This window comes from Oryx dammah, unplaced genomic scaffold, assembly GCF_014754425.2.
Source record: "Oryx dammah isolate SB20612 unplaced genomic scaffold, SCBI_Odam_1.1 HiC_scaffold_10, whole genome shotgun sequence".
Lineage (NCBI taxonomy): Eukaryota > Metazoa > Chordata > Mammalia > Artiodactyla > Bovidae > Oryx > Oryx dammah.
In genome coordinates, this window is record NW_024070194.1 from 41,366,257 (window position 1) to 41,381,078 (window position 14,822).

Below are 14,822 nucleotides of genomic sequence, written 5' to 3' on the forward strand. Positions count from 1 at the left end.
AATCTCCCACTGAAACAAAACTACCAACACTCCCCAGAGAGCGCAAATAAGATACAGAGTCTCATAATACAACTTTCAGAACGTCCAGGATATGACCCAAGATTACTCAGTATACAGAGAACCAAGAAAATAACAGCTCTCCTGGGGGGTGGGGGGAACCAATCAACAGATGCCAGTGCTGAGATAACTCAGGTATTGGAAATATCTGACAGACTTTAAAGAAGGTATTATCCAAAAATTCCAGGCACTTTCTTGGCAGTCCAATGGTTAAGACTCTGCGCTTCCAATGCAGGGGGACCAGGTTCAATCCCTGATTGGGAAACTAAGATCCCACATGCTCTGTGGCCAAAAGAAAAAATGAAAGTTCCAAGTGGGAGTAAGCACTTTTCAAAGATTGGAAAGGTAGGAACTATTAGTAAGAAATAGAAGATAGCCTTAAAAACCAAATGGGAATTTTACTGATATCCTGGAAAATTAAAAAACCAAAATAAAAATCTCATTAGTGAACTCAAGAGCAGACTGAAGATGTCAGCAAAAAGGGCTTACGAACTTGAGGACAGATCAACAGAAGTTATCCATTACAAACACTAAAGAGGAAGAAAATGTTTAAAAGCATGAATAGAGCTTCAGCAGTCTATGGGACAATTTAAAAAAGTCTTTCATGTCATTGGACTCTCAGAGGGAAATGAGAAAGTGTTACAGAAAAAGAAGAAGAAGGGGGCGCTGAAGGAAGAAAAAGAGATAACAGCTGAGACTTTCCCAAATTTGTCAAAGACACAGGTTTATGAAATTTACTGAACCCCAAAACAAGTAAATTCTAAGAAATCCACATCAAGGTACTGCTAAAAAACTAAAGACAAAGGAAAAAAAACCTGAGAGCCTTCAGACAAAAGACATAATTTACAGAAGAGCAAAGATTTGAACAACTGCAAATTTCCCATCAGGAACAGAGAAGCTAGAAGGAAGTGGAATAAGACTTTGAATTCTGAGAGATAAGAACTGCCAAACCAGAACCCCATAGTCAGGGGAAATATATTTAGGAATAATCATGATATGAAGATGTTATCAGCTGAGGACAGGTTTAAGATATCTCATTGCCAGCAGACTTGCTCTGGAAGAAGGGCTAAGATAATTCTTCAACAGGGAGAAATTTTCTGAGTTCTTCATGGGCTGAGTAACCTTGGATTGCATTCTGGGCATGTGAAAATTGTGTTATGAGACTCTGTCTTACTTATCTCTATGGGGAATGTTGGTATTTTTGTTTGGGAGGATGGAGGAAGGGGTTCCACGTGAGTGATGCAGGAGCTTTTGGAAGGACAGCAGCCCAGCCCACACCTCCGACGTCCAGAGCTGTGAGATAATAAATGTGTGTCATCTTAAGCCATTGTTGGTGGTGGCTTGTCACTGCAGCCCCCAGAAGCTAACCAGCTGCCCAGAGAGGAGAGGTCACTGCCATGGAGGCTGAGGGAGAGCCTGAAGGGACCTGCTGGGGCTGGAGCCCTGCAGCGGAGGCTTCCTGGTCTCTCCCCTTACTCTCTTCCTCCAGACCAGGAAAGTCCAGGACGTGTGATGAGACAGGAGGTAGGGCAGACTGAGGGCCATGGGAGAAAGAAGACATCTCTCCCTCCCACAGGCAGGCCTCTGGGTTGGAGAACTGCATCTCCAACACCTTCTAAGCTCTGGGCGTCTGAAGACCCTGCCCAGATGGTGGTATCAGATGGAAGCTATGTGTGTACTGTCCGAATGCCACAGAGGGTCGCAGGGACAGGAAACATCACTGGTCCATCCACAGGGATAGCAGGACATGAACACAGAGCCATATTGAGGCCACACCCGCAAGTTTCCTTACGGGGCACAGCCTCCATTTTCTGGGGAACCTCAGCTTTGCCAGGGAGTCTCAGATACCTCTCACAGCTAAGAAATAGCAGGAGGAAGATGCCAAGGTTTGGGCTCGTGGGCAAACTTGCATCCTGGCCAGCCTGGGAAGTGGAGAGGGGACCAACCGGGAGAAAGTCTAAGGATGATCACAAAGACAGAACATGGTGTTCAGGGCTCCACCTCGCTCCACTGCCCTGGGACCCAGCGCCCCCGTGTCCCTGTCGCTTCCTGCCCCTCCAGGCCTCCCATGGCCTGGCTGGGCTGAACTCAGTGGACGGAAACCCCAGGCTGGCTCTCACTCAAAGACACTAGGCTAGCAGGAGGGTCTAGCCTGCCCAGAGAGCAGCCCCCTAGAGAAGGCGGGGCGGGGAGCAGTTTGGTGGGTGTGTGTATTTGAGACGAGGAGGCCTGGGAGGAGGACGCAAGTCTGCCCTGCTCTCCTGGTGGGCTCTCACCTGTGAGATCAAGAGGAGGTGAACGGCTGTGGGTGTGGGTGGTGCCCAGCTGCCTTGAATCCACTGGGCAGAGAAGCCCCAGGCAGGGCAAGCCACAATGGCCAGACCCTGGCAGGGCCCCCGGCTGCTGCTGGCTGTTATGGGGGCTCTGGTGGCCCTCAGCTATCAATCAAAGCGGAAGACCTTCATTCTTGTCTACGAGGTGCCTGTGTCAGACCCCGTGGTGGTGACCACCATGGACTTTTTGACTGAGGACTTCAACAAGAAGAACGAGGACCTGTACAACTTCAGGATCGTGCGTGTCCTGAAGGCTGTGAAGAGGGTCAGTGCCCCCCTTCCCCTCGTGCCCTTCTCTGGGGATCTGTGGGCTCAGGGCAGCCATGCAAGTGAACTCAGTCTCGTTTGGTCCAAAGTGGGGGTTTCAAGAGAAGCCGACATATCCTGGAGTGGGTGAAGTGGAGTCGCTTAAATGATACCCAAGACCAGGGCTGCGCATCCCGGTTCAAGGGCCTGAGCTGCGGGAAGGGGACTCTTGGGCACCGGGAGACCATGTGTGTGCACGTCGGGGGCTGTCTCCCTCAGGGCAGCAGCACCCAGTACCCACAGCTGAGACGGGCTGGCCCTCAGAGTCTAGCCTGCTGCTCTCTGCCCTTTACATCAGCAACACAGGGATCACCAAGGGTGACTCTGCTCATGCAGTGGCTTCTGGGGAATTCTGCTCAAATGGCTGAGGGGCCAGGGGAGGCAACCAGGAAGGGGAGAGGGGAACCCATGGGTCTGTCCAAGGAGGGCCTTCAACCTGGGTGCCCCAGGAGGAGCTCCTACCCCCGGAAGTGACAGAGATGGGAGAGGGGTCCTTTATCCGTCGTCTTTGCCTCCCACAGCTGACTGACCACCTGGAGTATCAGGTCAACCTGGAGATGCGGCGGACTACCTGCCTCAAGTCGGAGCTGACCAACTGCTCCTTCCAGGAAGGGAAGCTCTACAAGGTACTGGGCATGTCACCAAGAAAGGGCTCACTTCCCGGGGCTCTGCTTCTCAGTTGTTGGAAGAACGATGGGGAGGCAGGGGGCCCAGGTGGAGGAGCAGAAGTGGCTGAACTGCAGGGTTGGAGTGGAGCAGTCTGGCCCCAGGCAAATAGCTGGTTATAATAATATTTTAGTGGCTGGGGGACTTTGCTGGTGCACCCACTGAATATCTGAACATCAGCCTGTTGTGAACGCACAATCACTGGGCTGTAGGCTCTGTTCCTTTTACCAGCAGTGTTGAAGCAAACAGGAGGAAGCGATAGGAAAATGGGTCAGGAATAGTTCAATCAGGGGTGGAATGGGTCAGGGAGGGGAGAAGCCTGCAGGCACATGACCTGGTAAGGAGCCACCTCCCCGAAAATGGCTTCATCCCCACCCAGTGTTCTCATACTGGGAAGGTTAGCTGGGCCATCATCGCTCAGGAGGTGTACCATCACACACACACACACACACACACACACACACGTCAGAAGGGCCCATGTGCTCAGGGGCCTTGAAGATCTCAAGTCCTACAGGCCCTGCAAACCACAGCTCTTTACCCAAAGGGACTATGTGAGGGTGATCACGTAGTAATCTTGCCTAGGACAGTCCTGTTTGCTGTCTGACTTCCTAGTGTCATTGTTAACACCATCCTTATTTGCTTACAATGTGTCCTGGTTTGGTTCCTAGATTTCTGGTCACCCTAGTTCTAGTGGCCTGTGTGATAAACGTGTCCATCCACAGGCTCCTCCTTCCATGGAAAAGTCTTCAAAATTCAGCAAGTTAGACTTGTTGGTGGAGAAGACCATGAGGTCTGTGAAAAGAGTAATTGATGATCACAGTAAACTTAGTCTTGTCACTGTGAGAGATTGAATTGTGGAGTCAGTGAACTCTATCTTAGGAGAAATGTCAATGTTTAAGCTTCCCACCCCACCGTGTCCTTGCCCTGGGATTTCTAAGAGAGCAGGAAAGCAAAATCACACTATGAAATGATAATAATGTACAAAATCTGTTGATTGAGCTTTCGTTGTTGGAAAAGAAATGGGATCTTGGCAGAGAACCAGGAAGGAAGGCGAAGGTGTGATGACAGGTGGGATGGACGGATGAAGGAAGGAAGGAAGGAGGGAAGGAGAGGGGATGGGTCGCATGGGAGGAAGGTGAAGAGAGGCGTGAAGGGGTGAGGTAGGAGAGCAGGTGGAGGGAGAGAGGGAGGGGACCAAGCCAGGGCAAGTGTGACAGGAAGAGTGCATGTGCAGAAAAGGAGAGGGAGAGAGTCAGTCATTCCCACAGTGACGTGGGTGGGGACACACTTTATCTCCAGTCTCCAATTCCAACCACAGGCAGAAGGCGGTTTTGTGGGGGTGGTTTCAGCAGGGACACTATCAAATCCTTAAAATCAAAATAAAGACAGACCCACAAGTTGCCTGGAGGTGGATTGGGACGGGGCGGTGGGGGCTGTCATTTCCCCATCCACATGTCTAACACCTTCTTCTTTCCCCTTTAAAATGTTTACCTTGTGTGTTGATCTTTTCTACATTTTGTTTTGTGTTTATTTTAGAAAATCGATTGCTACTTCTCAGTATTTGTTATTCCCTGGTTTGAAAAATATAAAGTTCTGGCCCAAAACTGCACAAATGTCTAGGTGTCTCGGAGTGCAGCCCACATATACTGTGCATCAAGGTACCCTGCATCCAACAGGAGCTCTTAGTGGAGAAAATAAATGTTGGTCAACCTGTGCTCTTCATGCTCTGAATGTTTCCACTCTTTCCCCCCCAGATTCTTTAACTTATAATAAAATGATCTGAAGTTCTTCTGGGCTAGGGCAGTTTGGGGGTCTAAGTGAGATGACATGTATAATTCTTGTCCTTATAGCTTATATACCTTCATGATAGCAGAACTTCAACCTCATGTTTATATCAAGTAGGATTGTTTAGATTTTAAAATAAGTTGAGAAAAGGGGGAAGGAGAACAAAGGAAGATGCTCTAATTACTTAACTAAACAGCTAAGAGATACTGGCAAGAAGGCCTGTGATGACATCTCTGAGATGCCCAGTCTTTCTTGTCTAAAGTGTGAAACAAGAAGAAACAAGGACAAACAATGCAAGTAATTGAAAAGAGGAAGGCATGTGCCTTATTTTTGCAGGCACGAGCACTTTCTGATACCAGACTTCAGAATTAGACTCATACCCCAGCATCAGCAGCATTGGACCAGAGCAGGTCTCTTTTTAGAAGGATTTCTCTCCCACAATTGGCAAACCAACCACAATGATGTTTGGTTTCTTGTTTTCCTTCCTGTGGGAGGAGGAGGATGTGGGCTATCATGCCCCATTTGTTCTTCCCAACAAACCCATCAGATGAATTCCTCCGGGAAGGCAGTGTTTGAGGGCAGAGAGAAACCAGGAATGCTGCATTAAAGGGGGTGCCCTTTCACGGATGCCACATTAGCAGTGAGAAATAAGCACCCCCACCCACCAGCTTGATTCAGGATGTCAAGTAATGTCACCAGGCTCAGCTCCCCACTCAACTTCCCCCGTGTGGTCTCAAGATGGCACCTGTGGTTCACTGAGTCACATCCGCCCTGGTTCACACAAGGTAGGGAAAGGATGAGCCTCCCCAAGAGTTTGAGCAGAAGCCTTGAGGTTTAATGTCTCCGGGGGATTCTAGGGACTCTGTGGGAGACTCACAGGCCCACACAGCAGCCATCGGCTGGCAGAGAGAGAGGTGGCTGGGGCGTTTATCTCCTTTTGCAGGGTGCCGGACATTAATTCCCTGGAACCTCTAGCTCATGGTGGCTCGAGGGCAGAGCAAGCAGCCAGAGGTGATGGGAACAGGTGTTGGCATTTGGAGCCTGTGTGCACAGAAGGATGAGACGTGAGAGACACGGCAGACACTGAGGGGACAGGGCATGGGTGATCTGTGAGCTGGCAGCAGCCACCACGTCCCCAACAGCTAGCGAAGGCTGCAGCTTTCAAAGAACAATTTCTTTTTTTCAACTTCTACTCTCTCAACGAAAGTTCTGGAGTCCTCAGGACTCCATTTCAGGTGGGGCCCAAGTGAGAGTCCCTTCTACCGACCGTCTGGGAAAATGTTAACCTACAGTCTCCTTATCCTTAAACAAGAATGACAGTACCTACTTCTCGGAATCGTTGTAAAGATTAATGAGGATAAATGCATCTAAGTCGCTCAACACAATGCCTAACACAAAGCCAATATTCAAACAAACATTAGCCATTTGTAAGAACACCGGCAGTAGCAGCGTAATCTAATTAACCAGCTGTTAACTGTCTTCTGGCATTTTGACTGCTTTGTCTGGAGCTGGGGGCTGGAGTGGGGTGGGTTGGAGAATAAAGGAAAGGCAGGACATGTGTGCTCATTGACCTTGGACTTCCCAGCCCAGCGGGTTTTTGAAATTTCTTATTTTGAAATCACTGTAGATTCAGAGGAAGTTACAAAGAATGCAGAATGGTCCCTTTACCTTTCATTTAGTTCCTCCCCCAACCATGGTTACATCTTTTGTAATTATGGAAAAATATCACAGGCAGGAAATTGACACCATACAGTGTGTGTGTGTCCTTTCATCACATATGTAGATTTGTGTGGCCACCTCCACGAAGACCTTCTGCCCGAACGCCACGGCAATCGCACCCTTCCTTCACCCTCTCGTGCTTCCAGAAATCACTAATTTCTCCATCTCTATCACTGTACCAAGCAACACATATTGTATAAATGGAATCATACAGGGCTCTTTGGGGACTGGTAACAATGCCCTTGGGATCCATCCAAGTCATTTCATGCATCAGCAGTAAGCGCCTTTTAACTCCTGAGTGGCATTCCACGGTGTACTCAGTACCAGAGTTAACTATTTACTTGTTGCAGGTGTGTTAGTTGTTCAGTTCAGTTCAGTTCAGTCGCTCAGTCGTGCCCGACTCTTTGCGACCCCATGAATCGCAGCACGCCAGGCCTCCCTGTTTATCACCATCTCTCAGAGTTCACTCAGACTCACGTCCATCGAGTCCGTGATGCCATCCAGCCATCTCATCCTCGGTCGTCCCCTTCTCCTCTATGGACAATCATGTAAGGCAGTGGTCCCCAACCTTTTTGGCTTCAGGGACCAGTTTCGTGGAAAACAACTTTTCCATGGGCTGAGGAGGGGTGGGGGATATTTCAGGATGATTCAAGGGCATTACAGTTATTGTACACTTTATTATTATTTTATTACATCAGCTCCACTTCAGATCATCAGGCATTAGATCCTGGAGGTTAGGGACCATTGATGTAAGATTTACGTGTGGAACTAAATTTTCATTTCTCTAAGTTAAATGTCCAGGAGTGCAATTGCTGAGTTATGTGGCAAAGCATATTTTAAGATTAAAAAAGAAAGAAACTGTCAAGCTTTTCCGGAGTGGATGTATTATAATGTTCCTGTCTCTGGAGACGGGCTTCTCTGTGGCCCAGTGGTAAAGACTCCCCTCGCCAATGCAGAAGACACAGGAGACGCGGGTTCCATCCCTGGGTTGAGAAGATGCCCTGGAGGAGGAAATGGCAACCCACTCCAGTATTCCTGCCTGGGAAATCCCATGGGCAGAGAAGCCTGGTGGGCTACAGACCATAGGGGTGCAGAAGAGTCAGACACAACTTAGAGGCTAAATAGCAATATCATCTCTGGTGACAATCTTTGCTCTGAGGTCAACTTCTGATACTAATGTAGGCTCTCATGCTTTCAATGAATGCTTGCATAATAAAACTTTTTTCACCCTTTTATTTTCAACCTACCTATATCATTATGTTTAAGGAAAGCTTCTTGTAGACAGCCTACAGTTGGGTCATTTTCTAAATCCACTCTATCAATCTCTGTCTTTTGATTGGCTCATTGAGACAATTTACACATGACTTGTATGTACCATGCATATAATTATTAATATGTCAGTGATTATGCCTATTTTGCTATTTGTTCTCTATTCTCTCTGCTTTTTATTTCTGTTTTATTTTTCCTGTGAGTTTTTTGAACATTTTTTAAAAAGAAGTCCACTTGTGTGTATCTATACTGTTTTTGGCTTTTTTCATGTATTTTTATACTGCTTTTGCTATGTTTCTCCACATACACTTTTTAGTGGTCACTCTAGATATTACAGTACGTATATATAATTTGGTTTACTCGCATCAATATTCTACCAGTTTGAGAGATGTGTAGACAGTTTATCTCCATTTACATTCCATTTCTAGAAGTCAGCCACTAGGCCAAACTCGGCTGGGATGTTAGGATCTGGACACAGAGGTTTCCTGGAGGCTCTTGGCCTGTGGCAGGGTGATAAGATGTCATTTCATAGGACTCTCACTCTGATCAATGAGGGCGCAAGGATAGCAGGCAGTGCCAGGTCCCCAGGCAGCCCTCTTGGACATCAGATTTGCAAAACTGGACATTCCTCTTTTTTTGCACAATTTCCCCACCTTTAACCCTTTACCTCCATTCTCTCTTCTGACTCAGGACCTTCCGGCAAATGTGAGGTTCTTGCTCGTGTGTTTACTTTTCCCCTTTGAAAACACTCTCTCCAGTTACCATTATGACTGCTGGTGAGACCCAATCCCCAGGGAGGAGGCCAGCTGGTCCGAGGGCAGCGCTCAGCCCACAGCCAATCCACTAGTGGTTAAGGGCGCATCTTTTCTGCTCGACTTGTGAGTTGCATGAGGGAAGACACCATGGGTCTCACTCTCCCAGCCGTGAGCCCAAGAGAGGCTCAAAAACCCTCTGTCAAGAAAAGCTCCCACGGCCAGCCCAAGATAGGGTCCTTGGAAAGGCCTGCTGGCAAGCCTGGCCTTGGCTGGAGCCTGGGAATTTGGATGATAAACCATTCCGATGCTGATATAAAACTTTCCCTCAGTGATAAGAGGGCCTCACTATGTCTACAATGCTTATACAAACAATGGGGTTTACGCTGAGCACCTGTTTTCTTTCCACAAGTCCGCGATTTCGGTACACGCTGGGCAGAGGCTGCCATGTGAACAGCACCAAGTCCCCAGGGAGATTCCCTGGCACATTCCATCGAATTCCTAGAGGACTGAGGGGTGTCCCATGTGGTGGCCCCGAGAAGGGATGCTGGAATCCTGAGCCTGATGTCTGTGATGTCTCCCCCAGAGCCTCTTCCCTGTGCTGATTTTGTCCTGTATCCATCGCTGTAATAATCACATCCCTGAGCACCCTGAGAGTCCTCCCAGTGAATTCCTGAGCCTGGAGGTGGGCATTGGGGCCCCTGACGTACTCACAGAGACTAGTGTCAGTCATAGAGTTATCCATGCATGGGGCAGAAACTGGGCCCTCCAAGCTCAGGCCAGAGTCAGAAGGTACCTGAACTAAGAAAAGCCCAGAGATGTGACTGAGGGTGGGAACTAAGTTATGAGGTTCCCCCAAAGAATTAACCACCTTCTGCTGAAATGGCATCAGCTGCCTAAAGACCATCGACTCTGTGCATGAGTGTGAGAGCACGTGGGAGAGTTTTGGGTGGCCATGAGTGTGCACGTGTATGTGAGTGTGGACGAGATTTCATTGACGGATATGAGGGCCTGGCGGATTCTACAGCACAAAGCACCCAGCACAGCAGCCCCAGGTTCCATCAAGGATCTATACATCCAGGCATGAGTTGTTCCAGAGCTGGTAATGGTTCATCCAGGGTAGAGTGTACACCAGAAAGTCGCAAATGAAACTCTGTGGGAGAAGAGAGAAAACAGCTTTCAGGGAAATGGTTCTTAAAGATGACAAGTTTCTGCCCCTGCCCCCCACCCGCTTGGGGAGTCTGGACTCTGTGCTGAGGCTGAGGCCCAACCACATGGGCGAAGTGGGTTTTGCTCTCTGGCACATGCTAGGGGTGAAGGGGGTGTCCGAGTCAGCACAGGAATGTCATCCTGGGCTCCCCCACCCAGTCCTCCTGCACTTCCCTCCCAGGCGCAGTGAGAGAGACCCTCAGGCCTGCCAACTTGCAGGAGGGACCAGGAGGAGGGCAGAGGTTGGGAGAAAAGGAGGTGACTGGACAATCCAGAGGGATCCAGGTATGCGGACCAAGACAGAACAAGGTCCCCAAGGAAAGTAAGGCCACTTCCACCTGAGGTCCAGGGAGTGGACCAGGTGGGCAAGGGGTCCGGCAGCCCAGAGACCTGGGGCCGGGGCGGTGCCAGCCCAGGATGCAGAGATGCCAGTTACAGCGCTTCCCTTTCCCCTCCCCACCCCGGGGGCCACCTGTGGCATCAGGCAGCCCCGTGGCTGAGTCCTGGCTCTGCCGCAGCCACATGGCCCCTGACACCTATCCACGTTTCCTGGGCAATGTTTTCTGCCCCCTTGACTGGAGCCCCTCGTCAGCTGCTTGTCAGGACACACCTTCTTCAGATTCTTCTTGGTCTGAAGGGGGCACGAGCGGTTTTTCGTGCTGTTCCTCTTGCACTTGGTCCGGCTAATCTTCACGGTAATCAGGTACTCCACGCCCGTCGTCAGCTACCAAGAAGCAAAGGCTGTTAGCTTTGACTCCCAGCATGGCTGACGCTCTCCCGGAGGAGCTGGGACAGGAGAAGAGCTTCAGGAGCCTCCGTCCCTGGTCCATTCCCGGGGCTCAGCCTCCTCCCTACCTGCTGGAGGATGCCCAGTGCCCCCTGATCACTACCTGGGATCTGCGATGCCCAGTCCTTGCTCTGTACCCGCTCTACTGCTGCGGCCACACGTGGCTTCTTACCTGTCTCCCTCACATCCTTGGGACCAGGGAGGCAACCTGGCTGCAGTCCCATCATGCACCCAAGTCTGCACTGTGGTCCTCAGAACACGTGGATGGAGCCATATGGGCTAGTCTCGTTCCTGGACTCTGTCTCTGTCCTCATCTTCCCTCCCTGCTGCCTTGTCTCAAAGTTAGTGCTCAAAGCGGTGAGAAGGCTGGGCACTCTGTGGGGTGACTCCTGGGAGGACAGGCCCCAGAAAACCTCAGGGCAGAGAAGCAGGGAGAGGGAACTGGGATAGGACAACCATCCTGATCCCAGCAACCCCTGGAAGGATGTCAGGACATGGGCCCGGTCTGACATCAGGATTCAGGGCTCCTGGCTTTTCATCTAAGGATCGCTCCAACCAGCTAGCAAGACTGGTGCCAAGAGTTTCCTCACTGACCCTCAGCACACCCTGCATGTGTGAAGAATCTAGAAGGCTAGCTTAAAGTTAACCAACCTTTTAGTGTGCTTGGGCTCGCCTGCTCAGTTGTTCAGTCATGTCCAACTCTTTGTGACCCCATGGGCTATAACCCCTTGGGCTCCTCTGGCCACAGGATTCTCCAGGCAAGAGTACTGGAGTGCATTGCCATTTCCTTCTCCAGAGTATCTTCTCGACCCAAGGATTGAAGTCAGGTCTCCTGCATTGCAGGCAGATTCTTTTTTTGTGTGTGCAAGCAGATTCTTTGCCATCTGAGCCACCAGGGAAGCTTGAGTATGCTCCATGTTTTCTTATTCATTGTTAGACTTATTTGTTAAATCATAATAGGAATGATCGTGATGATACAAATGTTTTCACAGGTGCTACTTCACTCTTACTCAGCCCACTTCGAAGGTCAGGAAGCTGAGGCCTGGAGAGTCTGGATGGCACTTGACCAAGACCCCACAATTAGGAGGAGCTGGGTGTCAAAACCAGAAGGGGCACTGGGAGCCCAGCAAAGACGGCCACTGTGTCCCCTCCCTGCCCGCTGTGAGGCACGGATGGAAGCAGTCAATGGGCAGCACACAGGCCTGCCCAGGGGCCTGGCCCCAGGTCACCTGGACCCTCAGGGGCACACTCTCTGTCCACTAACCTGGCTGAGTGATACCAGAAGTTCGCTTGTAAACAATTACTTGAGTTAACTGGTAGTAATAGAGGACCAACAGTCCATGGGGTCACAAAGAGTCGGACACTACTAAGCGACTTTCGCTTTCACTTCACTTTCACCAACTCTGTTACTGGCCTCTTGGAATTCCAGCTTTATCCCAGGGACCAACAGGGGGAAGAAAAGGCCACCCTTGGGCAGAATGTGGCGAGTGGCTGCCACCTTGTGGCCACATCAGCTCAGTGTCCTTGGGCCTGTGTGCTGTCGTCGCGCAGCAGGAGTGATTCAGGTGGACTGGCTGCTGTCCATGCCCAGTGAGGCCCTTTCGGTCACACCAGCACTGCCTGATGGCCCGCCCTACCCTGGGCTCCATTCCTGCCGCCCCTCTCTCTAACCGGAGCCTTGATCTCCAAGTCAGTTATTTCCCAAATCCAGCAACTCGAACCAAGGTATATTACTGTCGCTGTCCTAACTCATACAGTTTACTCTCTAACCTTGAGGGCAGGTTCGACCAACAGAAGTGTTTTTTAAAACAGCTTTGCTTTCCTCTATTATCCTTCAACTGATGTATTTTAGAGAAACTTTATATGTTAAACAAAATGAGAGAGGATGGGTAATTCCAGGTTCGGAAAGGACCCAACTAGAGGCTTTCTGTATCATTCTGGGTTTCTCAAGGACACAGCTACGATTTCCAGATCCAGATTTTCAAGCTGTGGACATGAATGCTTATATTTTGCCCAAAGAGAGGAATAATAAAGGCAATGAAACCATCCTCGGTTGCTGTCCCTCTGGCCAATTTCTGGATGAAACCAATTCTTCCCCCCAGAAGAGTAGCTAAGAAGCTGAGAGGATACTCAGGGGGCTCGGGGTCTGAAGGACCCTGCAGGGCCGGCTCCCAGGAAGCCGCCCCCCACCCCAGCCCTCTCTGGGAGCCACACCTGTGCCGCCGTCTCACCTGCACCTGGCTGCGGAGCAGCTTGTCTATGCCAAACAGGTAGGAGTCATTGCTGTTGTTGTTGTAGTTCTCCAATAAGAAGGTGAGCGTGGCGTTCACGTTCTTCGGGCTCTCGGAATCCTGGAAGCCAGGCCACTGTTGATGCCGACCCAGCACGAGCGCCAGGGCCGTGAGCAGCAGCAGAGGGTTCCCCCAGCGTCCAGCTCCCATCTCTGTGGTCTCCTCTCCACGGGGCTTTTCAGGTAGGAAGGTGCAGCCACGTCCACTCACTTGCTCTCCCTGCTGCCCTCACCAACGCAGGTTTCCACGGGAGATGCCTGCCTGCGTGAAACCGAGAACCGAGACCTTGACCCCTTCTTTCCGGGGCTTGCCTGTGACTTGACCGGAGGACCTGCAAGGGACCTGCAGAGGGTCATTCACTTTTCTCACCCCCTGGGTTTCTCAGTAACTGAGGCAAGTATGATTTCTAAATGCCTCTCTCCCCCTTCATACCCTACTAGGAGGAAAGCCCCCAGGACAGACCCCGCAGGCAAGAAGAGGTGATGTATCAGACAGAGAAGGGGTTTCCCTGGTGACTCAGACGGTAAAGAATGCACCTGCAATGCAGGAGACCTGGGTTGGACCCATGGCTTGGGAAGAGCCCCTGGAGAAGGGAATAGCTACTCACTGCAGTATTCTTGCCTAAAGAATTCCATGGACAGAGGAGCCTGGCAGGCTATATAGTCCATGGGGTCGCAAAGACTCAGACGTGACCAACTCCTTTCACTTTCTTTCATCAGATGGAAAAGAGGCTGTCTGTGGGACTGGGGGAAGGTTACAGAGAAGGTGATGCTTGAACTGGGATGCAAGGGATGAGGGCCTGATACATTCCAATTACCTACAGTGGGTTCCAGCTGTCTAGGCCAGCGATCCACTATTTCCTGTGCTTCCCTTTTGGCACTGGCTCTCTGCCATCCACTGACCACAGGGTTCTGCTGCTGGATCCAAGTGTGCCTGCAGGCCCCAGTGCTAGCCCTTACCATCTTGGTGTGACCCCAGCAGAGCTTTGTGAGGTAACCCTGGCCTTTCTATGAGGGAGCAATGAGCAGTGCGCCTTGTTTAGAAATTAAATCCTGCAGTCCCCCGGAGATTAGGTGTTACCTGTGCAGGAGGGGAAATTTCCTCTCCACTCGTTGGGTTTCTGTCTGGGCCTAAGAATTAAATTGACAGAAGCCAGATTAACAGGAAAAAGGCAACCAACTTTCTGGGCTTTCACAAGTACCTGGGAGCCTCCGCAAGAAAGTGAAGATCCAGAGAAGAGACCGGAGCAGGGAGCTTTCATAACTTGTAGACACAGTAAAACTGTGAAGTAACCAAGACGAAGGGGTTGAGTTCAGGGTACCCTATGGTGCAGGGGTAACAGGTTAGTTTATGCAGACTCCTTGGCTCTGTGTTCCAGTCTCCAGCTACCAGGACAACCTCTGTCCTCATGTGCAGGGAGGGGATGGTTTCACTTGGTACATTTATCTCCTGCTTCAGGAAGGAAGGACTAGTGGGGAGGTCAGAGTGACCTTCCTGCTTCTGCCATTTTTTCAGACTCCTCCGGCTTAAGACCATCTTTGGGCCAAGGTGCCATATTTGGGGATAACTTGTCCTAAACTCCATCACCAGCACCCATAAGCCCATAAGAGCTCCCTGTGCTTAAAACACTGATCGAAGTAGGATCCTG

The 14,822-nt window shown here is 50.4% G+C and overlaps 2 protein-coding genes across 2 annotated transcripts; one reads left to right on the plus strand and one right to left on the minus strand.

Annotated features, from left to right (window-relative positions):
- The first annotated feature begins 2,430 nt into the window (after positions 1-2,430).
- Positions 2,431-4,982, plus strand: CST11 (cystatin 11). Its single transcript, XM_040248862.1, has 3 exons — positions 2,431-2,655; positions 3,218-3,322; positions 4,899-4,982. Exons 1-3 carry the CDS (start codon positions 2,431-2,433, stop codon positions 4,980-4,982), a joined length of 414 nt encoding a protein of 137 aa, XP_040104796.1.
- A 4,742-nt stretch (positions 4,983-9,724) lies between these two features.
- Positions 9,725-13,486, minus strand: CSTL1 (cystatin like 1). The gene is made up of 3 exons (XM_040248863.1): positions 13,115-13,486; positions 10,707-10,820; positions 9,725-10,040 (listed from the first exon to the last, which is right to left on the minus strand). Exons 1-3 carry the CDS (start codon positions 13,322-13,324, stop codon positions 9,957-9,959), a joined length of 408 nt encoding a protein of 135 aa, XP_040104797.1. The 5' UTR covers positions 13,325-13,486; the 3' UTR covers positions 9,725-9,956.
- Positions 13,487-14,822: the final 1,336 nt, after the last annotated feature.